General features: G+C 44.3%; 2 protein-coding genes across 2 annotated transcripts in view; one reads left to right on the top strand and one right to left on the bottom strand.

Annotated features, from left to right (window-relative positions):
- The window catches only part of LOC144783810 (unconventional myosin-Ig-like), a 1,420,229-nt gene extending 1,417,349 nt beyond the window's left edge, over positions 1-2,880 (top strand). The window contains exon 22 of the mRNA XM_078662555.1: positions 2,289-2,880. Coding sequence (XP_078518681.1) covers positions 2,289-2,445 — 157 coding nt within the window. The 3' untranslated portion in view covers positions 2,446-2,880. The remainder of the gene's footprint in view (positions 1-2,288) is intronic.
- Positions 2,881-14,839: 11,959 nt separating this feature from the next.
- Positions 14,840-25,404, bottom strand: LOC144783809 (cyclin-dependent kinase 5 activator 1-like). Its single transcript, XM_078662554.1, has one exon. It carries the CDS (start codon positions 24,317-24,319, stop codon positions 23,450-23,452), a length of 870 nt encoding a protein of 289 aa, XP_078518680.1. The 5' UTR covers positions 24,320-25,404; the 3' UTR covers positions 14,840-23,449.
- Positions 25,405-27,059: the final 1,655 nt, after the last annotated feature.

The raw sequence follows: 27,059 nt of genomic DNA, 5'->3' as shown, positions 1-27,059 counted from the left end.
CCTGTTTTGTGTACTAGGCAGAGGGCTTTGAACTGTACTCTCTGCCAGACTGGAAGCCAGTGGAGTTGGCGTATGGCCTTAGATGTTGGATGGCGTTTTGGGAGGTCCAGCAGTACTCTTGCTGCGGCATTCTGCAGTGACTGTAATTTAGAAAGTTGCCTTTCACCCATTTCCAAGTGCAAAGCGTCGCAGTAGTTGATGCGGGAGAGAACTAGAGCAACGACCACTGTTTTCCTTAGCGTGGGTGGGATCAGGGGCAGTATATTTCTGAGGGTTTTGATGGTAAAGAAGCATGCAGATGTCACTTGATTAACTTGTGAAGTGAGAGTGAGATCTTTATCTAACCAGAAACCTAGGTTTCTGACTTTTTGTGCGGGCACAGGACAAGTACCTGCCTCTGGAGGTCACCAAAGTTGGCTCCAGATGGTGGTGTTGTGTCCGAACTCAATCACCTCTGTTTTTTCGGTGTTTAGTTTTAGGAAGTTCTTATTCATCCAACTCTTTATGCTTAAGAGGTAATTTCTAAACTGTTCCGCAGTGACTTCAATCGTTTGCGTGAGTGATACCATCAGTTGTGTGTCGTCAGCATACGACACCAATTTCAGGCCTTGTGCTTTTATTAGTGAGGCTAGCGGGGTCATATAGAGATTAAAAAGGGTGGGGGGAAAGTGCCGAGCCCTGTGGGACCCCACACGGAAGGGAGAATTCTACCGACTTCAGACCTTCCCAATAGATTTGTTCTATTTTCAAGAAAAGATTTTAGTAGGGATAGGGCAGTGTCTCTGACTCCTACTGTTTCCAGCCTATTGATCAGGACCCCATGGTTGACAGTATCGAATGCTGCCATTAAATCCAGCAGTATCAGCACTGCTCTGCCTCCCTTATCCATGGTTCTACGGTCTTCCTCTGTGGCAATTATTAGAGCAGTCTCAGTCGAGTGACAGGACCTAAAACCGTGTTGGGTGTTGTCAAGGATGTTGTTGATGTTAACAAACTCCATTAGTTCCTGGTTTAAGGCTTTTTCTAATATTTTAGTCAGTAGAGGGAGACAAGATATAGGGCGGTCATTTTTTGACTCCGCTGGATCTAAGGAGTCCTTCTTCAAGATAGGTCTGATGCTGGCCTTTTTCCACTGTTGTGGAAAGACCCTGGATTTAATTATCACAATAAGGAGTGGAGTAAAGATCTTACTCATTGTTTCAGCGGCCAGCTGAAATATGTAAGGGGGGCAGGGGTCTAGAGGTGATCCCGACTTGGCTTGTGAGATCATCTTAGAGATCTGATCTTCCTCAAAGTGCGGAAATTGGGATAGGCAGTTTTGGGGTACTTCCGTTTGTTCACTGATGTTGTTACTACCTAAGTCAGATATCTCATGGAGCTCATTATAGACATCATGGACCTTTTGTTGGAAAATCAAGGCCATCTTATCTACAAAGTGTTGGTCTGGGACAAATACTGTGTCCCTCGGACATTTGAGTAAAGTTGACACAGTTTTGAATAGCTCCTTGGAGGAGTTTGCAGCCTCATGATTTTTAAGCGTGAAGTAGGTCGACTTGGCTTGCATTATCTTTATGATGCCCTTCCTCCTAGCTCTTCTGTTTTGAGAGAGAGCCTAATAGCGATAGACTTACATGGGTCGCGGTGCCCTCTCTCGCAGCATTTGAGGATCGGAGCTCCCATAAAAGCACAACTTACAGTGCTTTAAACCTCTTTTGGTGTTTGCATGCTCAGTGGTGTTAATGTGGCATCATAGGCGGGTATCTCAACATCAACAATCTTAAAGAGACACTCAAAGTTCAGTCTTGCATCAATATTAGATTCCATATTCAACATACGCATCGCGTAAAACACTGAAGGGAACTCAACATGTCTTTGCATCTTCCAAGCTCATAGACCTCGAGCTGGCCCTCATGGTTGATGTTTCAGTACACCTAACGCTACCCGACAATCTCCCAGTCCACCAATTCCCCAAACAAGATATGATACCACCTCACACTGAAGCAGAGTTTTGGTGTTTAGAGCTGAAATTGATAATCAATGCCTTTCCATGCACTATAACCAAGCTGCTGTCTCAACAGTAGTACTTCTGCAAGTCAGTCTCAGAGCTCAGTGATCATAAACGTGTGCTAAGGAAGAATATTTATTGACCACTGAGTGCAAGAAGAGTGGACATCACTCTTCCGCAATCGAACAGTTGTAACTGGGTGCAGTTATTCTAGCTGTGATTGGTTTTGGATGGACATCTGTCATTTTAACCTTCTAACTATTCCTGTCTTGTCCTATTTCAGGGTGAAGCGGGAGCTGCAGGTGACAGTGTCTGACTGCATCCAACTGAGTATGTGTGGGAAGAAAAAGCAAATCACTGTAGAGACCAGAAGAGAGCAGCTCCTCCCAGACTTCAAGAAGCAACGCAATGGATTTGTCCTGTATTGGCCGGGGAAATAAACCTATTCCCTGAATGGAGGACAGGGGACCTCTGTACATCAAGTCTACACATTATTCCCTTGGCATTCTGAGAAGGCTGTGCACTGCGTTATTTTCAGCCTCCTGCTTCCTCCAGATCTTCTGCCCTCCTGCAAGCCAGCCAACTAGCAAAAAACGCTAGGAGTGCTACCACATCCAAAATCCCTCTTTGTACCCCACGAAAAACATCAGGCCTGGGAGGGTATGCCTGCGTTAAAACCAGTCTTTGCGCCTGATATTCCGTTAGTTTGACTTTCCACAACAGAATTTTGGAAATCTACACCTGTATATTTGCACCCCAATATTAAAGCACACACTCTCTCCTTTGGGGCAATAACTGAACTGAATTTACACCATCGACCAAAAGGCTGTTGGAAAATGTGCACTAAAAACCATAGAGTTTTTATCTCCATTGGAGCACTTGAGTGTTTTGTGTTTTTTTCAATGTACGAATGTGTGTGTTGGCGAGGAGACTGTCATACAAATATGGATGTGTGAGTCTATCCATGCAGGGACTTCAATGCATGTTTGAACATATAGAGTTGGGGTGTGTGAACGTAAAAGAAAATTATATAAATGCCACTTGTAGCGGGGGCTGTCAATCTGGTAGTGCTTATCAATTAGGTGTTCATCTACAACTCGATTTTGATTGATTGATCTACAAATCAGGACCGCAAACCCCTAAAGACTCTTTAACCAACAATAAAAATGCAATCAAATCTAAAAAGTAAAATCCAGAAGATCGATAGAGGACTGCAGAAGCGGATTATAACTGAGAAGATTACAGCCAAAAAATCCCACTGACTATCCTTTAGTGGACGCGAGGATGCAGAATAGCATTGTTTCTAGAAGATTTACGTGAATTGGATGTGTCCTGGAGTGCAAAGATGGTGCTTGGTCATTAGCACTTAGGGGAAGAGGTGACCAGGAAAGTGTCGCTAGACAAGCTCAAGTTGGCTGTGTCCTTTAGTGCAAAGATTACCATGTTCTCCAGTGTCCTTTAGGAATAGACATGACTTAAAAAAGTATATCTAGTGAAGAGATGTGACTTGGCCACTAATTAACTTTCTCGGTTTTCACTAATGGAGAGACTTCTCCAAAGAGGCACCCTTGAGCAGGGATACCTGGCCTAGCAATCCCATCTATAGTTGGATAGAGGAGGTGGTTAGTAGTCACTAATGTGAATCAGGATTTCGTCAGTCTACTCTGGTGGAGATATACCCCTTAGCAGGAAGAATCTACAGCAGCAGACGGGCTTGGCTGGGGACTTCTGATAGGACAGCAGTAACACAACTCTTGGTCATTGGGTTATGGGTAGGCAAGCTTGCCTATTGGTCGCTAGCATGAAGACAGGCCCATGGTAGTGGTTCGCACGTGTAAGAGACATCTTAGAAAATTGCATTTAAATAGAAGACAAGACTTGGCCAGTGGTCTCCTACTGGAAGATGGGTCATGACCAACCTTCTGTCATGAGAGACGAGGCCTTGCATCTTGTCCACCAGTGTAGGGATGTATTTGCGAAGTAGGTTTTTCCGCTCACTGTGAAACTGCTTTTTTAGCCTAATGACTTTGAGACCAAAGCTCTAAATCTGATGCTCTATGGATATCCTAATTTAAATTGCTCAAACACAGATTCTCTCCCCTTGTTTCAGTGGAACCCAGACGGAATTCTTACAACCGAGAAGAAATTGTCTTGGCCATATTACTATCATGAGAGGGACATCTCACAGGTCTCTTTTCCATGGATTATAAACCACTGATTTCTACCCTGTGTTACAAAGCCTCTTCTGGTAGAAAATGAAGAGTTTTGCAGATTCATCGCTTTGTTAATAAAATCTTAACTGAATGTCTGCTTAGCCACCGCCTCCCACTGTAGATGGTGGGATTTAGTCTTTAAGAAGAGAACACTTGTAAATTTCACCAATATCTATGGCCCCTGGAAACCAAGTTGGACTGAGGTTGAGTCAGTCACATCATGATGCAGAAACATGCCTCTTTCTCCAAAATCTCCAACAGGCCAGCAGAACCGGGTTGGTCTATGATTGAATTACTCATGCCAAAGCCTTATTAGGCTGTCAAAACTCAATAGTCATAGTCTCTGCATACAGGGAATACTTGAGCAGGGTCTCTGCAAGTGTACATGGCTCCTCATTTTAGTATTAGGTGGGCTGATCAGTAGCTGTAACTCTGAGAATTGATTTATAGGGTATGTTCTTTGGCTGGTAATGTAACAAGTTCCAAAAATAACGAAACAATTCCAAAAAGTAACAATTTATAGAGTATGTGAGTTTTCTGGGTGACAAAGTGATGATTAAAGTTTCACTAGATTTAGATTACAATAATATTCTGAACTTTGCTTGAAACGCTTCAATCCAAAGATCTGAAGTTCTATACTGAGAATTTGCATATAACACTGTATGCTTGCATCACAATTCAAGGTGATTTGTGGTTTGCAGAGATGCCCAAAGGCATATTTTATAGGCTACTGCTTATACAAATATGTGCTTTTAGTCTTTTTTCTTAGCCGCAATTGTATTAGGGTTGCTGGGAAACCCCATGTTTTCAGTCGGTGAGATGCCTTGTGTAAAGAACACCAATACAAACATCCGCATGGATTAGACCTAAAAGCCTTGCAGCACAAATACCTTATTATATTATTACCATTGGAGAGCCATTTCATGGGTAGAGGAGATTAAATAGACATTACCAAGATAGGGAGGAGATGTAGCTTAACGGTTAGGGCGGTCAACCTCAAATCCAGGGAACCAGGTTTGAGTCTCAGCAACGACGCTCAACATCCTGTGATTCTGGGTAAATCACTTAATCTCCCCGTGTCTATGAACGTGTCCTTATTTAAAGCAACTGGTGCTCATGTAACGTGATCTGATTTTGGGTCAAGTTTGGTTATATAAAACTTCGAAGAAAAAAAAATCAGCTGAATAAAGTTTAACAGAATATTGTACTCACAATGTTAAACAAACCCAAATATACAACTGCAAGAAGAATGTCCCATCCTCTGGAATGCAGTGTCCTATAGAAAAAGAAGCTGTCTTTTGCATTTCATTTACTTTAATTTTGTAGTTGATTTTCCAAAATACTTTAGAGAAGCCATCAAAGTCCTTGCTTGATGTAAAGAGAGGGAGAGTGTGATTTAAATAGAGGGAGAGTGTGTGTGTGTATAAATATTTATATACACACACAATTCCTATTTGTAAAGCGTGAATCTATAGCACCCATTAAAGGTTTCAAGGCCCTGGGGGCAGTCAGAGAGATTAACCTCTTCCATGCTCATGACGGCTCCCGGCCGTCATGAGTCACGGTGGGTGTGTGCTGATGACGGCCGGGAGCCGTCATGACCACACCCGCGATTGGAATGCTCAGCACTGCGGTGGAATTTACACCACAGCGATGATGTTAAGTGAGCTATTGCCCAGAGTCACATGATGGTGAGCTGCCGCCGGCAACTGAATTGTGAACCCCGCGCTCTGGAGTCAGCTGCGCCACACCTCTCATATATATATATATATATCCCCACACACACAAAAAAGTGTTGGCACAACACAAACTTTGTAATTGCTCAACTAATCAGTGCATGATTGTCAACCACAGAAGGATGATCAACTAAGTTGGCTTTTTTGGAAATTGAACTTGTTACATGCAAAGCTATGAAGGACTGAGCTGGCATACCTGCTACCCCTATGCCTCACCTTCACTTCTCAGTTGCATGTGTTACGTTCTACTCCATGCTAGGTTAGAATTGTGGGCCACAGTTTTCTTCAGATCACCCTTGAACTCCAACATACATCTCCACAAAAAAACAAAAATGTGCAGGGGCCCAATTTTTTGCTCGGGGGCCCAATTTTTTGCTCAGGAACCCACAGCCAGCGCATGTAATGCCAGGGGAGTAACAAAAAGCCTTGCAGCCCCTGTGACGAGGGGTGCTCAACCCTTCAGGGGTTCCCCATTCAGGCTAAGGTCAATTAATATGTGTGATATATGTGAGACTCAGGGACCCCTACCAACATTCTGCAGGGGCCCCCCATCATTTTGCGTTAAGCCACCAAGGATGCCTGATCTTGACTCCACCTCACGCCTCTTCCTTCCCCCTTACTACATTTCTTACCTCGACTTTAAGTCACTTGAACGGGTTCTGTTTCATCCCTCCTTTGTCACTGTGGTCCTCAACCCCCTTTCCCCCCCCCCACTAATTTATTTCCCCATTTTGTAGACTTCCCTCGCTCTCTCGCTGTGGGCAGAAATATGGCGAAAATGAAAAAACCCGACCTAAAAACAAGTCAGCAACCATCTGTGTATAGTAAAAACTACCTTAATATACCTGCAATTGTTGCGAAATACTCCCTTCTATACAAGTATCTCTTCTCCAGTAGCTCGGCCACCCGCGGTCGTCACGGCGCTCTCGTGCTGCAATGTGTTTGGTTTTCTATAGCGCTTATTACCCCCTGACCAGGCGCTGTAACGCTTTGTGCTCGGTAATTCGCCAGTGTCCCAGACTCATTTAGGATTTCACTCTGGAGGTAAACATGGCATTCATCACTGTTCATCGCCAGTATCCCTTTACTATTTCAGTTTTTCGAGTCCTGCTGCTGTTGCCATGGCAACAAGCAACTGGGAAGGTATTTTGCCACCGCCAAATCACCTTTTCAGATCGCAGTACAACCCCCGAATTTTGTTTCAGACTACTTCGCCCACTCACACTCATACAAATACCCCCCCCCCCCCATTTTGAGACTAAGGCATGTCACGGACCGTCTTTGGCACTTAAAGAAGTGGAGGGGGGGGGGATGTCTCGATAGGTAAGGGTCTCGGAAAAGCCTATCGTGCTTGAGGAAAAGTCGGGAACGTGTTAGGCAGCACTACAATAATCACCTGTACCCGGCTGCTTCCCCATTTTAACCGCACAAAACATATCAGAATGTTCCCTCAACAACAAAAAATGAGTTTCGTACCACAACTTGAGTCGATGCCCCCGAAAAAAATAGAAACCTCTTTCCCACCCTCCCGAACTTCTACACCTTAAATCACGGATTAGTGAGGGGCCGAACAGAGGCACAAAGCTTTTTTAAGACCCCACCACTGGCGCTGCAGATAGCTGGGGTTGCCAAATACCACTCACGATTCCACCCCCTGCCTCCTCCATCAGACTTCATTTCCAGGCTTTATTTTCTAAGCTTGCGGGTTGTTTTCCTAGGTTTTTCTCCCTTTTCCGCCTTTCTATCTTTTTTGCTCTGGGTCAGTCAGATGATGTAAAAGTAAGTTCCAAGTGCCAGTGCCCACCTCTTTAACGAGGTCAAAACAACGCCTTTCCTACGAATAGGATTGGCTTATTCCAGTCTTGGGTTGGAGTTAAACATCCAAATCCAGATCTGATTCACAAAGTATTTTGCATAGGTTTGTTTTACTCAAAGATTAGGTATGACTTACTAATACATTTGAATAGTGAGACAGGCTTACTTATGGTTTCTATGAGTAAGCTTGTCTTACATGGATATGCATTTTAGGGTTTGGCGAAGAATTCCGCCCGGCGGTGGAGTTCGCAGAGGTTTGCCCACTCTGCGCGGAGTTCTGAAAAACTCAGCGGAGCGAAGTTTTTTCTCTCACACAGCTCGCCAACGGTGTTGGTGAGTGAGAAAAATCGCACACTAGACCTCCTCCCAGCATGACTTCTCAAAGCAGTTGGTCATGACAGGTCACAACCGCTCGTGTTGAGAAAGCTGCCACTCACGTAGAATATCTAGTCAAGTGAAAGAAAGAAGCAACGCCCTCTGGTGCAAAGTGTAGTGCAGTTTGCAGTGATTTTACAGCACGGGACAAACTCCTGGTGCTAAAAATCAGTGTGACTTACCACACTCAGCCACTCGCGGAACTGCGCAGAGCACGACGGTGTGAGGACTCACTTTGTAACACTGGCCTGTGTCAGGGACTTTGGCAAGGACTGGTGGCAGAGCAGACAACATAGGCAGAGTATTGGCTACAGAGCTACCCAAAATCACATATATAGTCAAAAGAGAAAGGGAATTCAAAAGGGAAGCTCTGTACAAGGGAATACAAGTTAACATTCAGAAAGGACAGGCACTCAAGAGGCAATGTGGCATTCAGACTAACACCAAGGACACAGTAGGACTGTAGCTCAGTAAGTTCATCATCCACAATTGCTATGGATACGGACTGCAAATACCAACGTACAGGATATACATACAATTGCAGGGTCTGTGGAGCTGATACCTATGTTGATGTCATAAAAGTAACTCAAAAGACAATACAGTGTACAAAACACACCACCCGGTTGTCACGTGAGCCCACGGATCCTGGCGATCAAACAAGAACACACAAGGTGGTAACAGCAAGGATGTAGCACTAAATACACAACGATAGGCAAGGAGGAGTGCTTAACCTGGAAAGGAGGGACAACAAAGGAAACACTTGGCAGAAAGCAAGTAACAAACATACAAGGAAACTAGAAGCAAGACAGCAGGAATAGCAAGACAGCTAACTATAACGGGAACAAAGGTAACGGGAAGACAAGCAGGGTCTGGAAAAAGGTAAATATAGAAGGAGAGAAGCTACAAGGGTGTACTAGAATAGTACTTGTTCAGGAAACAAGGTAACACTGCAGGAAATGCTAGTTTAGGGAACAAGAAAATAGCTAAGTTCAGGATTCAAGGTAGCACTGGCAGACAAGCTAGTTTAAAAACAAGGTATTAGCTAAGCTCAGGAATCAAGGTAGCACTGGCAGACAGTGCTAGTTCAAAAACTAGGAATTAGCTAAGCACAGGAATCAAGGTAGCACTGACAGGTAATGCTAGTTCAGAAACAAGGAATTAACTACAACTCAGGAATCAAAGAGTCAAAAGAGTGAAAATCGGGAACAAGTACTAGCTACAGCACAGGAACAAGGAATAACTATAGCTCAGGAACAAGGAATATCAAAAGCTCAGAAAACCAGGATCAGTCTCACTGGAACACACAATGACCTACCCTGGACTGGAGGGAGCTTGGGCTTAAAAGAGCTCACAGTAATCACATGCATCAGGTGTGAGCAGGCTAGCAGCAATCACCCACAGGTGAGCTGAATTTCTCCACCCATCCTTGGCCTTCAGTGGTGGAGATGAAGTAATGAGCAGGGAATTGTAGGTAATGGAGTTTCAATCACGAACAGGCTGGGTTCCACAAAACCCAGCATGGATTGGGAAGGAATGTGATTTTCTAAATGGCTGGAAGTCAGTATATGCATGTAGGGGAGCTTATTAGAACACTGGAAAGTCCCAAAATTCGGCCCTTTAGAGGTAGGGACGAGAGCGCAGGGAGCGAATCGTGACAGGTGGAGTTTTTTCAGAGCAGAACTCCATGAACCCAGCAGAGGCCTAATTCATATGCAACTCACTTCTAAGATAGTAGAAAGGTAAATACTCAGGAATAAAGCTTGGTGTCTTGGGTCCTTTGTCTTTGCTCCCCCTCTCTTACAACTCCAACATACAATTCTGTCACCTTCTCCCTACCACACAACTAAAATAAATATGTGGTCTCTCCCTTCTACCAAAGAAAAACCACTAGACGCGACTAGAACATTCCTCAATCTCTGGAGGAAACTCTAAATATGTAAGAAAATCTACAGATTGAATTTCCCCCCTCATATGGATAGTTTCATGGAGGGAATTCAGCCAGTGGATTCCCCATCCCCCTATTTAGTTTCCTCCAAAATTTGGAGGATTTTCTGTTTCTTTCAAACTCTAAATAAGATTCCTTGTCCCTTCCATTATTTCCCACAACTGCTTAAATAAAAATAAAAACTTTTCGCTCTCACACCTGTTACCACTACATAAATATCGAACTCCTCCTGGACACACGCGTTCGTTAAATAAGCGAGCACTCTCCTGTACTCATCCACCCTCAAAATATGTCTTTTCCATTACCCCATTATTCGTCTGTGAAAAAGTAGATGATCCTTTCACCCTTCGCAGACTCCTCTTGCCCCATCTTCCATCCCTAAATACCCAGCTGGTCTCCACTTATTCCAAAATAAAGATTTAGTCTCTCTGACTCCCACCTCAAAATGAACTTGAGCTCTTCTGGTCCTCAGACTGACAAGTGACTAACTATGATCCCAAAAAGTCTTTCAGGGTGACCCACCTTTAGGAAAACTGATGAGGTTGGTTGTTGAGGTAGAAAAGAGATAAGAGGTCAAGGACTAAAAAACTGACTTTCTAGGGGAAGAGGTAGAGAGGGATTCACACTGGAGGATGTGAGGGACAGCCGGAAGGAACACATATCATCATCCCTCTCACGTAAGCAGCTTGCTTTGACAAAGACAAACATTTTGGCCTTTGAGGAGTGAAAATGCTTTCTTATGCTTCAAGACAAACAAAAACAAGCACTACATGGGCAATTTTATTACAAACCACACACCACTCCCTAGAAAAGGCGCATAGGGGACACAAGGAGTGCAACACTAGGGTTGCCATATGGCTATGTTTCATATCAGGACCTAAAAAAAGGGCAAAATTAGAAGGCAGGTTTTTTCACACTTTGAAACAAGCTTAAAACAGCAAATACAAGAAGCCACAACTTCAAAAGTACTTTAGAGCTCTCTAGGCCATTTCTTAAAGAGGTCGTCGCGCGTAGAGGAAAAAACGGTTCTCTTTACTTAGCCTTGCTTCTCTACCAATCACCAAATATAGGCATTCTAGAATGTTGTTTTGTTTGATGAGATCTGCGTGTGTTTTGAAAGCTATTGCAACATCGTTCACCAGTTGGCCACTTTCATAATTATTACAAGACAGAAGTGCTATGTTAAAACATGAACTGGCAAAGCCGGTAGGTTTTGCCTTGGTTGCTAACCTTTTGCCTTGATAGCGATTGTTCTGTTGTGTGTTTTGTAAAACGTTATTGTTGGAGAAGCTGGCAAGCCGTTTGTCAATCTAAAAAAACATTGGCTAAAAGCAAAAATTATTTTTTGGTCTAAAACAAGAGCACTTTGCAATCGTAGCTCCTGATAAATGTGAATGGCACAACAGTGGGTAAAGAGGGCTGGCTGAAAGCCACGTTAAGTAAGCAAATTCTACTACACAGGATTTGTAGTGAACTCAAAAAGTCTTGGATAACACAGAACTAAAAAGAATCCAAAGGATTTTACACAAAATCAGAGTCAAGTGCCAGGTCCAGTCCCAACCAGAATCTAAGAATATTTAAAAAAATTACCTGTATGGGTAAAGTAATGGTTCTCCTCCGAAGCTGTAGAGTATTACTGCCAGCCGCTGCTATCTCAGCCCGTTGTCATTTCAAGGCTCCAGGGGGTGCAGTGGTGGCACATGACCGGGCCACACCAACATGGCCAATCTGTACCTTCCTCTTCTGTTGCCAGCGCAAAGCTGTCCTAATGCTCCCTTCAGAAGAGGGCAGAATACACCTCTACCTATCCAGCTTGCATACTGTTACCCAAGACTAGTGTAGTCTGTAGGTTGGTCGTCATGGTTACGCTCTTCGTTTTCTATCAATCCCCTCTCCGTTTCTTCCCATTTTCACTCAGACTTCAGCAGAAGATGCCTCCGACCTTGCTGAACAGGTCCAGTCGTTGCTGATCAAAGCGGCAATAGAGAGCTCCGAGAAGAAGAAGGGCAAAGGGTGCTACTCCTATCACTTCTTGGTACCCAGGATAGAGAGGGGGTTAGATCCTGGGGACTGGATGGCGTCCTTGAACGTGCCAGACATTTACTTTCATGACCATTCCTGCAGTCCCAGAGGCGTTTCCTCATTTTTTGTTGTGGGGAAGGAACACTTCCAGTTCACAGTCCCGCCTTTCGGCCTTACCTGGTCACCCCGGGTATTTAGGAAGGTGATGGAGTTTTCAGCTGCCCATTGGGTGCTGGCCCCTCCAGGGAGGCACGTTTTCCTGCACAAGATGGCCGTTTAAGGCAGGCAGGTCACAACCAGTTGCGACCACCGGATGTTGACCATCTCACTATTGCCTGCCCTGGCGTTCTCCATCAGCGTTCTGAAATCCTATCTTTGGCTATTGCAGAGGATTCCCTTGATAGTGTCCGTCCTGGATGGTGTGGTGTTCAATGCCTTTCCATCCCCACCCATAGCAAGTCTGGGACATTCTCCTCACTCCTCGAGCTCGGAAAGAAGTTCAAATTGAAAACCTAGCTTTTTGAATAATCCTCCTCCTACCCCCATCGCCCCCACCACCCTTTGCCAAGACTACACACGCCTGCTCAGCACATTGATACCCTCACCGGTGATAGTGCGCTCTACAAATGTACATAACATAATATAAAGTGGGGGTAGAAAAGTTTTTTCCTGTGGAGAATTAAGAAGTGCAAGTGCAGATCTGGCTGCATTTCTCCAGGACAGAGATGTCTACTGTGTATGGTTCAACGTTGGTAAAATGGGCACCAGGGAACAGGTCACATGCCATTCCCACGAATACACCTGGAAACCTGTCCCTGGTACAGATTTACATGCATACTGCTGGGCATGTTTATACATTCCTGAAAGTAGGAAATATGCACCTCTTTGTAAGAGAACTTTTATGGGTGCAGATTTGCAATTTTTTTTAACCCTGGCCCAGATTCTGCACATTAGCTAAATCAGCAGTGCAGTCCATTGTAACGGGTACAGCATTGGCAGAAGGGTTTGCTCCCCTTAAGAGGGTTGAAAGAGCAAACATGCATCGGTGCAAAACTTCACCCTGCTGTTTTACCCTCAAACAGAGGAGAAGGGTGCAAAGCACTTATGAAATTAGGCTGGCAGCCAGTGCGGGGAAAATGCAGGAGAGGGCTAAAGTGTTCAACCAATGGGGCCAAGTCCAAGAGAGTAACCTGACGTCCAAAAACTAAGCTTACCAGGTGACTTCCTCTCACAAAGGATGCCATGCTTCACTCTATTTACCAGACTGAGGCACTCTGGGGGTTGAAGTCCTGATTCACTGCAATTGTTATTATACGAGTGACACACTTGAAAACAATGATGTGTAAAAGAATTGGAGCAATGCTTCGTTTGTGAGAAGTCATCTGGTAAAAAAAGAGCAAGTGGGAAGGAGTGCCCTTAGGTAGAGGATAAGGTGGGAAGACTGGCCAGCAGGGAGAGAGGCAAGGAGGAGGACGACCTGTTCGAGAAATTCCGGAGCAAGCAGTACTGGAAACGGAAAACAAACTTACCCTGAGTGCCTAACCCATTCATTGAGTGTGAAAGGATGATGGCAGGAAAGATGGTTGCCAATCCGGTCACAGGATTTACTCATCATGAAACAGCACACAGGGTTAATGTGCAGGCTAGTTTGAATATGGAGCCCCCAGATCTGTATGTGTAAGATAGCTCAGTGGCTTAATGTTATTGTTGCTGACAGGCTGGTATGATTATTACTATATGAATGATAACTAGTGTAATTCCACATAAACAGATATACATCACAATCCGCAAGGCATGCATAGACCTAAACATCTTACATACAGAGTTTGAGAAAGTAAAAACTGATGCCAAGTCTCAATACATCTCAAAGCAGCTTGTGTCTGTTCTCATGAGCGTCTATTCAAGCCTGCAGCAACATGCTAGGTTCCAGTTGTGATCCTGTGACCTCAAATTGTTCCCTCCAGGAACTGGGCTTGGGATCTGTCTAAATCGACCCCTGCTCCAGCACGGAGACGGCTGGTGGTCGGGAAGCTGCACAGGGAAGAGTAAGAGGGCAAGGCAGATGCACGGCATGTACGGGGAGAGGGAGACCGGAGTGAGGGGGAAGAAACTGACCTCCGGGGAAGAGGGAGACACTGAACCACAGTAAAGAGTTTAAGGACAAGATTTTTGGGATATCCCCATTGAGATACATGTAGTTATTTTAAAAATCTGGCATGGATCCGGCCCTCCAGGACCGGTTTGGAGACCCCTGGCCTAGGGAATCTGGAGTGCAAGGAGGGCCGAGCTTAGTGCAGCTGTGGCACCAACTCACTATGCTTTGCTATTGGGACTGAATCTACACCTCGCGTAACTCTACAACAAGGCATGGCAAAAGTCCACCTGGAACCCGTGACCCACAGCTTCAGGGCACAAAGTGGGAGGGCTAAAGGCTCAACATGCTGACACTTCAAGCATCCCTCTGGCTGTTACACTCAATAGGTTGTGGCACAGAACAAAGATCAAAATGGTACAACCCTTTCTAAATATTGCAGGAATCCCTCACTGTGAACCTTTGCATCTCACGTCCAATTCCATCACAATATTAAAACAGTAGATTTGCCCAGGTGATGCTAATATAAGACTCCAGCAAAACATTAACAGAAAACAAGCATTGTTCGGAAATAATATAACCACATTCAGCGGTTCATTTTCTTTTCAAAGAAAGACACAGCAGATTCTGCCACTGGTTTACATTTTTTTTTATTTTGCATAAAGTGCCATTCGTTTATTTTTTATTTTTACTATGGTCATTGGCAAAAGTCATCCGCACCCCCTTTCCCTCCCCCTATGCCCAAAAGATCTTGCAGGAAGGAGGCACCCCTGCTGCTTCCCTTTGGGCACAGATGGCATAGTAAAAACTCAGAGACAATATTATCAACATTTCAGAAAATGCACCTCAGAATAAAACAAAAAAAAGTTAGCGTAATTATTCAGTTCAAATAAATTAAATATTTAAATATGTTAGTTTCTTCTTATTCTAGAACGGCTCAGTCGAATGAGGAAAGAAATGTACATGGGCCATGTTCTCCTGTCGGTGTTCAAAGGTTCTCGGCTCGCAAACCAGAGATTTGGCAACCACAGGGGGCTTTAGCTTTGTAATGCTACACAGTACAACAAGAGGAAGGGGGGGGGACAATCTCTTATTCCACGTCATGCCTCATAATCCAGCCTTTTAGGAAAGAGCGAACCCGTTCCAGGAAGAAATATTGTCACTTTATCATTACATTTCTTGTTGGCCCAGCTAAAAAAAAAAAGAAGATCTTTTCTTCTCAATTGTCCCAGTGAGAAGAAGCTCTCTTCAAGCTGCAATGTCTCTCTTTGGAACTTTCACAGATCAAGAGATGCATCTCAGGCCTCCTGATGGATAATGCGGTCACACAGATTTCTTCCAAGAGGCATCAATGAAGAGGCAAAGTAAAACAAGCAGTTACTTCCGTACATCCACCTTTCCCATGACCATGGGCACACCAGCAGTGCAGTCAAATATCCAGTGCTTTTTGTTGTTGTTCTTTAAATACAAAAATCGACACATAAAAACTTCCAAGCTACATCTGAGAAAGAAACCCAGAATGGACACCACGACTCTGTACATGCACATCCCAGACACACTCATACATATACAAAAAAAGCAAAGTGGTCCTTGACATATTTACAGTCAGGCAGTTCTCCCCCTGGCTGAAGTGTACCCCAGTCCACTCTGGATAGCAGCAATGTGGTTTTCCTGTGGATCTGACAATTGCAGACATGCAGCCAGCTTGTGCGAAGGTTGTCAAAAGCCTCCAATAAACTTCAGTACGTCTACACAATGCCCCTACCCAAGCCCACCTCATACAATCAATACCTTTGAGGTTGCATATAAAATGATTATCTTCTGTTGAAGGTGTATTGACAAAGGACACAATGTTAGCAAATCAATGGGTACAGTTTAAGGGCATGTGACATTATCGTTGAGAAGTCGCCTGGGAAATTCAGCCAATTTCTAATCCCAGACTCCTAATTTGACCATTGCATGAAGGGCAGATTCTATTTCCTGATGCCCCAGTTCCCTTATCACATGAAATAATACTAAGCATTTAGAAAAAGGTAGAACCATAATATGTTTAAGGAGATAAAACTAGATATCAGGGTCTTGAGGTCAAAGAACTGCAATCAAAGCAGCTGGTCTTTAGGACACTTTCCCATCTCATTCTTCTTCAGACGCTGTGCGTCTAGCAGTATCGCTAGCTTCTGCAAGTCACGGAATAGCCACTTATTAATGTGCATGGTCCCTTCTTTCACTCATTGTGGTCCCATTTCTCAGTGTTGTGCTCCATAAATAATAAAAATAAATAAATACATACACGGTAATAAATACCAGAAGATATGTTGCTATTGAGAAAATGCTTTTTTTGAGGTATTAAAAAAAAAAAAAAATCTGATTTACCTGCACGAAGGGCCTAATCTCAAACAATCAGTGCAATATGTTACAGGTTGGTCCGGTCAAAATCCTACCGGAGTAAAGCAGGATATGGGCAGACACACAGAAGTTTTTATCTAAACATCACATTCAATTAAGAGAATGCAGGGAGAGCCTAAAACTTTTGACTGCAGATTATTTACTGCTCCGAATTGGAAAATGTTCTGTGTAGTTAAAAGAAGGTGTGTGACAAAATCATGAAGTAGTGCAATCAGAGATATTCTATTTAAATCTATGCATTCTTTCATCCACTAATCCTGTGATCAACTTAAACCTTCCACTAAGCTTTAGAACGAGTAACATTATTTAAATCAAATGATATTTTTTTAAGAATCTCATGTTGTGTTCGACTACTCAAAAACAATATTAAAAGAAATGTTGAGAAGAAACAAAAATGGGTGGGTATAACTTACTAGATTCTAATTATTGTCTCTTGAGATAACCGCATAAAGAGAAGTGCAGGACAACACATTTTTCTCTTCCTATAGTAAGATAGGTTTATCACTGAATACAATTATTGAGAGACTGAGTAAAAAGTAAAATAGGCTGTAGCTATCCTGAAGATGGTTCCTTAAGACCTATGCATGGCCGCTGAAACATGTCAGCTGATTGCGAGCTGCATATAAAGTCATTACACTGGTTTGCCCTTGCACAGCAAAATAGTAAGTATTAACTGTGGAGACATACTTCCCGTAACTTTACTTGTAAATAACAAACTTGTGTGATCAAAAAACACATTTCTGGGCTTTAAACCTGTCCAACTTTGTTGTGCTACTTTATGGGAATATATTTTGTACAAGAGTACAAATCATACATTATATCAGCATGTTTTTATAGTCTCATTCAGATAATTATTTGCTCTTTGATAGGGCACAGACGTAAGAGTCCGCCAGAACGTTTTTTGACCCAGTTTCACTATGATTATTTGATGGGATTTATTGTGCCTAATTTGATCGGAAATATTTCTCAATTACAAGCACAAGGTTCCTTTTTAAAAATACACCAATAGCCCATTAGGTAAGAGATAGAGGTGTCAGCTGATAGCTATGTATCTGTAGATTTCTAGTTGCAACTTCTCCACTTCATTTAACCGTGCAGTCCTCTGCAAATAATTGTATCTTCCTGCACTACGCTTGCCCCTTATACCAAAATCAGGAATAGTTTGAAACACGTGTAACTTGCTATGTAAGTATTAAACAGAACTAAAGTACTGCAATCCAGTCTGACTTATTAGTTTTGATTCAATGTGCCAAAATCTGCATTGCCCGTGCAATCAAGGTTTAATTGCATTTGTCCTCTCTCGTCTATTTTTGTCTTGTACAGAAAAAGTACATTATTGCCTTGAAGTTCTGTGATCACAAAATCAAAATTGGCCTCAGGTACAGTCCATCACGAGGGCTATTACTGGAGTGTAGAGACCTCTCAAGGTCACGACAGAGAGGAGTGGTTTGTCTCAATATATGTCAGTTGTTGTCACTTATGCTGGCTAGGCCGAAACACATCGCTCCTGAAGTGAGCAATGACGTCTTCATAGTAAAGGACTACTAAAAGGTAGGTGGTTGGAAAATATTTTAAAAGGGAATGGCAAGGGCTACCCAAACCTGTACAGTCACCTTTTTGGAAGTGGAGCATTTTCACAGGATGTCACTAAAAGAGACGAAAGGCGCATCACCATACTGGAAACGTAACCAGCTTTAGCATTTGATGTACAACACTCACACCGTCAAATGCTGAAAAGTAAGGAAAATTGAAAACAAGTATTTCTAGTTTACGTTATTGTTAATCCTAAACTAATGATGCAGTGACAAGCCAGTGGATGCTTTGAAATACACAGAAGGCCACTTAAATGGCAAAGGCATCCCCCATGGTGCAGGGCAGGCACTGCAATGACCCACTGCAGCAGCGCTCCCACACACTGTGAAAGCACACTTCAGCACATGTGAAACCCTGGCTGCAACACCGCTTGGCATACGACCACCTCTGGATGACATCCACAAGACACAAGTAGGAGTCATTCATATTCAGCTCTAGATGATATCAGGCAATATATCAGTCCCAGCTTTAATCAACTTACAACCAAGCTGAGGAGACACCTCTAAGTCAGTCAGTCAATAGTGCTGATTAACATCTAGCCAACTCCAGACTGCCCCTTAAAAGCCATCACCCAGAGCAAGGACTATCCTGCATCAGCCCTAAAGGGCTGCCAGCTCACCAATCATCAGGTATAATCAATTCTAGATGGCAAGATACTAGCTATGGCCTCACAATCAACTGAAGAGGACTTCTTGTGTGCCTCTAGATGGCACCTCAAAAGCCAGCATCAACTTTCAACCAACTCTGAACTGCGTCCAAGGCATCAGTCATACAACATATGCAACTCAGTGGACAAGACACTATCTATAGTCCCCGTTTACTCAAGATGAGATCCCTTTCATAAAAGCTGTCCCAGCACCCATTAACTTGAAGCCACTTTTTCCTGAACTCAAACAGGACAGCAGTCACAGCACCCACTAAATATATCACTGTGAGAGGGCATCCAGACAGCAGTGGCATATACAGATAATATATATCCAACAAAGATAGGATTTCAAAAGAAGAAAACAGCTGTGGTACCCTTTAACTTAAAGCCATTGCAAGATGGATTTCAGTCACAGCATTCATAAACATGAACCCAATTCTGCAAGTTTCGTCAAAGATAGTACCCATTAACCTACAACCAATTTAAGATTAAATTATAGCAGACTAGGGGAGACATCTCAAGCAACCAATCACAAGCAGCACTCATTCCCAGTGAGAGATCAAATGCCACATGGCATTTAGTGCTCCACCCATCATCAACTAGAAGCCACACATGCAGTGTTTGCAGTAAGAACAGAACTTCAGCAACAAGGGTTTTATAGCACTTATGTTTTTGGAACAGTCCATAACTAAATGGTAAGGCTTAGCCCCCTGCCATAATAACATCCCCTCCCCCATCTAAGTGATAGCAGCAAATCGGATGCCTACTACTTTCTACCAGTACAAAACAGAATCCATTCCAGAGATAATGATGGTTCATCAGCCTACAAAAGTAGGGTCTGCCTCCTTGCACGAGTTGGGAAACCCCGGCTTCAGCGGCTCCGCAGATAAAATCTGTGCTCTGGATTATTTTGGAGGTTTATGAGATAAAATGCCACTTAGGCACCTGCCAGACGTGCTTTTTCTAAAGAAAAATACTAATTCTTCAAATGGGGTAGACGGGCAAGGCCTGGATAGCATAATTAAATGGATGAATTGAAAATTCTGAGCAGTTTCTTAAATTTGAGATGGCGTTGTTCTTTAAGAGTTTAGAAATAAATATTGCGCAGTTTTTGGTACAAGGCTGCTTGTTAGAGATTTCAGACAAGCACAAGTCAGGCATGAAATCAAGAGATGTCTCTTCCCCTGGTCACTCCACACAGTGTTGCCTCCGAGAACCCTGTAAATATGGGGTCCAATTAGTCACATGCCTGCAAGGGAACATTTCTGATTTTCCTAAATACCTTTCATCGCATCATATATACTCGCGTTTTAATCGGAGCTTGGCCTTTGCAGTAATATGCCAGTGAAGCAAACTTTACAATGTTCTTTGTACGGAAACCCCTACACAAAGGACCAAATGTCTGAGAGCAGAACAGCATTACTCTCTGTAGATCCCTGAACTCGTTCAGTGGCTTTAAGCACATGACAGGTTTATTTGAACCTCAAAAGCAATTGTTATGGTGTGCCAGTGATAGGCGGAAATGTTGGATCATGAGTTTGGACTAAAGGGGTACCCGTTTCTGGTTTAGAAATCCAAGCAGGAATACAGTTCCGGAAGTAAGTGATCACTGAAGGAAGGCAAGTATATCTTTCACTCCCCTTATGTATTCCTGTTGGGTTGTCGTTCCTGCACTGCCATTCGCCTATGATTCTGTGATGAATTAGAAATAAGACAGAAAAAGCAAACAATGAGCCCGAATTTTTTAAGGCTTAGATGGAGTTTATCGATGTGTTTCTGTGTGTAGATGTTGTGAATTGTGGCATCCACGCCTTCTTCTCTCCTCTTATTCTATTTTAATGGTCTGGTTTTATTTCACTTCATGCTCCCTTTCCTTTGTCATATCCTTTGCACAGCTAGTGCTTCATCCACTGATTAACTGCTTCTGCATGTGAAAAGAAGTTCTGAATTTCTCCTTTCCACCTGGACTTTTTTTGTATGTTTTCGACATTATTTATTCTGCCTTTTTAGTTTGAATTTTTGATGCATGCCTCCCTGCCTGCAACCACCTTCTCATTTCCATTTTTGTCCTACAGATTCACGGACAGAGGGAAGCACTGCTGCTGGGATTCTTTGAATTTTTTAAACGCATTGGTGTAATTTGCACCTGTTCAGGACAATCTTTAAAGATGATGCTAAAAAATAAAAAAAACACTTTTAGCTCAAGGAGAGTGTCTTACTGAGAACAAAAGGCAACTAATCCCAGGACAAACAAGGTGCCATGTTTCCCAAAGTTGCTCCCCACCTCAAGAAATCTTACAGGAACAATCCCCACCAATCTCTTTTCTACATAATGCACCCTCAGAAACAAATATATCCTGGTCTCAGCCCAGGTGCACGTTAGAAGAAATACCAAATCATTATTCATGCATCAGAAACATGCCTAATAACCTACAAATGTGGCCCCAATACCATGGATTTGCTTGAAAACCTCAGTGTTGGTCACACATTTCATGGATTTGGGTCACATTTTGGGACGGGGGCTAACATATAATGAATAATCTTGGACATACTGCACAGCCCCAAGCGAATTGGCTCTTTACTTAAAGCAGGTGCGATTAGCCAGCTCCATGCTGGTCATTTTTCGACCTTGCAACAGATTAAAGGTTGAGCAAATACAGCGGGGATTCGAACCAGCAAACTACGAGTTACATACATGTAAAACCCTGTAGTGGGATTCAAATCTCTGCTCTTGCAACCAACTAAAATAGGTGCAGGAGATAACTATACTTCTGAATACGACTACGATCCTTCCTAACTGGAATCTTTACAAACCGCCAAACACCAATTCAGATAACAAAATATATGAATACCCTCTAGGTCAAATACATTTTCAGAACATGCAGACTTTGCAACATTTTGACAAGTTACCTACAGCAGTTTCAGACAACATCTTCCATATTGCAATTCTTACATCAAATTTCCCCAGTAATAAGTATGGGTTTACGGGTCCCTGCATGCAAAACTGTTGTTGGATAAAAGCTAGAATTGGAGCTGGTAAGGGGGACTGTCACAGATTTCCCTCTGAATGAGGGAAAGCGTAAACAAATACTACTGTTGGTAACTAACTACTGGCAACCCACTGTTGTACTTACAACCACCATACGGTGGAATGGGCATATTTGAAATATACGCATTGGAAAACACAGGAGCATTGACCCATGTGTGGCTGCCACAATGCACAGGTCAATAATGGGCGTAAAACGCACTGGCCTGATTGATGGTCACAAGGCTAATTTTGGAGCCAGGATGCATTTCTTTCCCCAAATGCTGCACAAGACATTCACCAACAGAACATAGAGGTAATCCTTTGCTTTTAGTGTTAAATATATATTATTTTTGTACATTTGTTTTTAACTATAAGATGGTTCGGAATGTATTACTGAAGCCCGGGTGTGCGGAGGGTGGGCAAAGAGCGTAGGAGGGGCACTTTAGGCACTTCTTGGCTCAGAGGGGGCTAAAACGAAAGTTCAAAGTACAACCCAAGTGCCTGTAGACCCAAGTCAGGCAAGGGGAGTGCGTACCATAAACCACGCCCTAATATTTTCCCCTGTTCTACATCATTTTCGTGCCCATTGACTGCGCCTTGTGCTGCATCTTGTAACAAGCCACACAGGGTGCAAAAAAATATGTGTTGCTTTAGTTGGGAATTAAAAGACTGTGCACTTTCAACAACAGGCTTACTTCTCTGCAAGAGTCCAGTGCCTATTTCCTAGATGTGACCACCTCAGACAGCGATTGTATTGTTGGAGAGCCAGCAATGGTCAGTGGTGCCTTGGGGCAGACAAGCCTGTAGAAAAGGCGTAGCAATTGACTGCAGGCCAGTGTTTCTAAAATGTCGAGAGGGAAAGATGGGCATACCAACATATTTTGCCTATCAAAGGCACTTGCTTTTTGACAATCATTCCCATTCCCGACTTGCCAGTTCAATTCTAGTCCCAAGGCGAATTTCAGCTTTCTTCATTGGGTGAATCAAAGCCTAATGGTGTGCACAATTAATATACATTTTTGGAGGCAGCCTCTCTGTATAGAATACAGATTTTTGTTCTTGGAAAAGCTAAGCAAAAGAAGAACTGGCCGATCAACAGCCACTGAATTGGCACATTTTGAAGTTCATTGCGTATGTTCCACAGTCCCTCTTTCAAAGTACATTTGAGAACTGAACGTTCTAGGTTTCAACCCATTCCTTGCCAAGCCCAGCCTACAAAACCACATATATAGTGCAGGACTTATTTAATTAAAGTGGTGGGGAATAGTCTCATTTCATCAGCCTGGTGTTTGCTACCCACCGCCTCTTTTAAACCAATGCTGCTTTTTTGTCCATTCAAAATTAACAAAATATTGAATACCCTCGATCTGTAAAGGGGGATTTTAGTCCTTACAGTTTCTCGACAATTGCACATTTTTAACCACAAATCAGGATAGGCAGGTGTTACCTCAACCAAACCTGGTCTTCCACCCTCAAAGAAATTTGTGATTTTTGGCTAGGGACAAATGTGTAAAAGAGAACCAATCTTCTGGTGATTTAGGAATGTCTTATATTGCAACTTCTTTCAGGGCAGTCACCGGTCCAGCACCTTGGAATAGTCCCCACGACCTCCCTCGCCCTTCAGATCAGCAAAAACCTGGGTAAAGTAGTGCGGGTCAGCATTGATTCGCAACATTTTCCCACTCATGGTGTCGATGATGCGAAGGCAACGATCCCAAAATGCATCACGAGGGCCTGCCGCCTCCACGAGGAAGGGCTTAAGTGGGTACGAAATCTCATTGCCCATGTAAGAGTAGGACAGGTAAAGGCAGGTGAGGAGGGCAGCCTGCAACTCCCGCTCACTACCCGCCGTCTCCCCATCAATTACTTCACGGCACAGCAAGTAGACGAAGACCACATTGGCTGGGGTGACAAAGGCTTGGTCCTGCCAACCCTGGAGGAGCAGAGAGCGGTCCACACCCCGCAGCCACAAGATGGGGTCCCCAGGTGAGAGCTGCTTCAGGCGGTAGCAGCGGCGGCAGAGGAACTCACCCAAGCAGCGGAGCAGCTCACTGGTGGAGGCCTGCACAATGATCCGGCGAGGAGAGCCAGGTGTCTTCTTGATGGACGAGGCCTGCTGCTGCTTGGGGCAAGGCTGCAGGGTGCCCGTCTCGTAGCTTCCAGCCAGATTGGCGCAGGACAGGGACTTCTTGACGTTCTCATGGTTGAGCAGGGCCACCTCTTTCTGGTTGTTGGCAGCGCCTTTCCGTGAGCTCCCACTCTTCTTCTTGGTGGAGGCAACAAGTCTCTTCCAGGTAAGTGCTGGGATGAACATGGAGTGTCTCTTGAGGGGCTTGGCCTCCTTGGCCTTCCCATCTGATGTGTAGGGAGACAGGGACCCTGGCCCATCCTCGTAAAGACTGGCCTTCCTGGACCCTGGTGACAGCGACAACACCGTGCCCATGGTGACGGCTGGCAGAAAGGGCCGTTTTCAACGCTCTCTCACAGCAGAAAGGACCCTTTCTATGAGGGATTCAACAAATTCAACGTTCACCCAAGGCCACTTACTTCAATGCATGCCCAGAGGGGTCGGCTCGAAGGAGACAGACCTCTCCTGCTCGCTTGTCAGCGTTGGGTGCCTTCCAGCCACTTAGTGGTCGAAGTCTCGGCGGCGAGAACAGCTCATCAGCGTGCGGGAATAATCCTGAAAGCCAATTAACCGTGCGCCCAGTGGGTGGATTTGCCCGCTTCCCTCTGCATAGCGGAGATAGTCCGTGCCCTCCTTGCCTTGGCAGCTTTGCAAGAGATTCTTGCCCAGAGACAAGGGATCTGTAGAAACGCTCGTTGTGCAAAGATTCACAGAATAAATTCAATGTCTTATTCAAGAAAATCAGGCTCCCCTGTCGCCTTCAATTACATCTTTGCAGCAGAATGCTTAAGTCAGTCCAGAGCCCAGCTTCCGAAAAGATGCACCATTCCTCGTTTCAGAGAGGATCGGCTTTGTCTTTAAGGACGGCTCTTCCACGACGCGCAGTCTTCAGGGTAATCGAAATATTGTTTGCTGCGGATCATCAGAACGATTGCAGTTTTCTTTTTCCGTTTCAAAGGAAAGCATCTTCGTTGAAATCACGTCTTCCACCCCGCAGCATTCTCGCCATAAAATGCAACACGTCTCTCTGCAGGAGCCGGAGGACCTGAGAAAATATCAATATCTATCTGCAGCTGTTGACACCACCCAAGTGACCAGGTCCGAGCGTCCTTCCGCGAGACCCTGTTACAGCCAATAATGGTCGAAGTGTTGTCGCCGCTGGCACCGCCGATCTGAGAGCTGCGCGAGGTGCGGCGGCGGACGTCGGGGACGTGCGTACGCTTCGTGCGGAAGCCGAGGGCGTGCGTACGCTGCGTGCGTCTCTTGTTTATTGCGCCGCCCGGCTCCTCGCGCTCCTTCCAGGGTTCCTCCTGCGCCTTCCGGCTCCGCTGTGCCTGTCCTCCCGTCTCCTAGCTGCGCAGCCTCACTCCCGCCCTCCCCGCCTCGGTGTGCGCTGGGAGCAGGGGGCGCGTGTTGCTTTTGTTCCCCCCGCTGTTGATTAATTCCCCTCTTCCTCCCCTCTCGCTTCCAAGTGATTTCAATACCGGCTCAGTCAGGGGCGTCCACCCCGGCTGCCGGTGATGCTGCAGATGATAAGCAAATGGCAGAAGACGGGCCGGCTAGCAGCCCGCCCCTCTCTTTTTAAGAGCATCACCTTTAGTCATTCACCCCTTTTACGGTTCTTAGGGAGAAGCAGGGGTGTCAACGTGTTCTTTTATCCCCCACCCTTCCCCTGACTAATAGCTTTACATTTTAAAGGAATGCCCGGCTTTTTACCTACGAATAATACGTCTAATTAGCTCCATGCAGTCAAACCAAGACTACAAGTCCCATAATGCCACAATAAAGACCAGGACTGGAAGCTGCGTTCATGATGACACCGAGTGTGGTGGTCACCTACCCTTTCATCTTGTGTCCGTCCGTCCCCAACTTCATCAGCCCCCCCAGACTAGTTATCTGAAGCAGGGGAGGCCGCGGGGCACTGCTGGGGTCGTTATAGGTCTACTCCCAGTGTGCAGCCAGGGAACTCAAGTTGCCCCATCACGTGTGAGCAGTTTTCACACAGGTCTTTTCCCTTTTTATTCAGTTTTTTGCAGTTTTGCGTTTTGTTTTTCCCAATATGAAAACAGCATTACAACCATCGAGCCTAAAATTTCGATTTTCCCCACTACAAATACTCTACTACATTGGTACCTGTGGTTTTGCATTTTGCATTACAAACGCAACAATATACACAGCCCTTGAGTTTACTAGGTAACACATTCACTCCATGTTTATTCTTTGCATTTCGGGCCTTGTGGCCCTAATTTTATAAAGAGCAAAGCAGGATCACAAATTCAAGAATGCAGAGAAAAAAAACCTCGTCTTGATGAGCTACTCCTGCATGTACCTTAGAATCTGAGACCTTTATCTTGGGTGGCCAAACCCCTGCAGGTAATTACGGACACTGTACTGGCCTTTCTTTTGATAACCTAATGCATTCTGGGTGCTGTAGTCTTTTTTTTCGGTCTCATTGAATTAGTTAGACTGAAACACCTGAAACCAATCGTCTGTAGGTGAAAAGTTCAGGACTGGAGACAGTGTCCGTAATGACCTGGAGTGAGGTGGTCATCCCCGAACTCATTATATTGGTACTCCTAGTTTTGCTTGACACTTGTAGTTTTGATTTTCCCTTTGCAAATACAGTAATACAATGCTCCTTGTAGATTTCATGTTCACATTATACAGTAGTGAAAGTATTGGAAATGCAAAGGTAGAACTAGGTGAGCTGCTTACCTGTGACAAGGAACAACCTGATATTTCTGCGTACATTGACCCCTTAATTGCATCACATCGCTTTACATTCTGAATGGAGTTGGGGACATGGTGAAACTTCCCTAGGAATCAGTGGCATAGCTAGGCCCTATGCTGCCCGTAGCATCTGCCGCACACAGTCGCAGGTAAGAGCGGGAGGTGAAACCGTCGCCCCCAAACTCGTGCCACCATGGGCGGAACAACCCCCCTACTCTTGTTACGCCACTGCTAAGAATGCATTCTCCCCATTGCGTACCATTGGCTTTGTCTTCTGTAACTCACATTTGCTTGCTTTCTATTTTGCTGGTTATATTTGTTTTAG

Source organism: Lissotriton helveticus, chromosome 10 (assembly GCF_964261635.1).
Source record: "Lissotriton helveticus chromosome 10, aLisHel1.1, whole genome shotgun sequence".
In the NCBI taxonomy this organism is placed as follows: domain Eukaryota; kingdom Metazoa; phylum Chordata; class Amphibia; order Caudata; family Salamandridae; genus Lissotriton; species Lissotriton helveticus.
The sequence above is the reverse complement of the archived record's forward strand: the minus strand, read 5'-3'. Positions and strand labels throughout refer to the sequence as shown.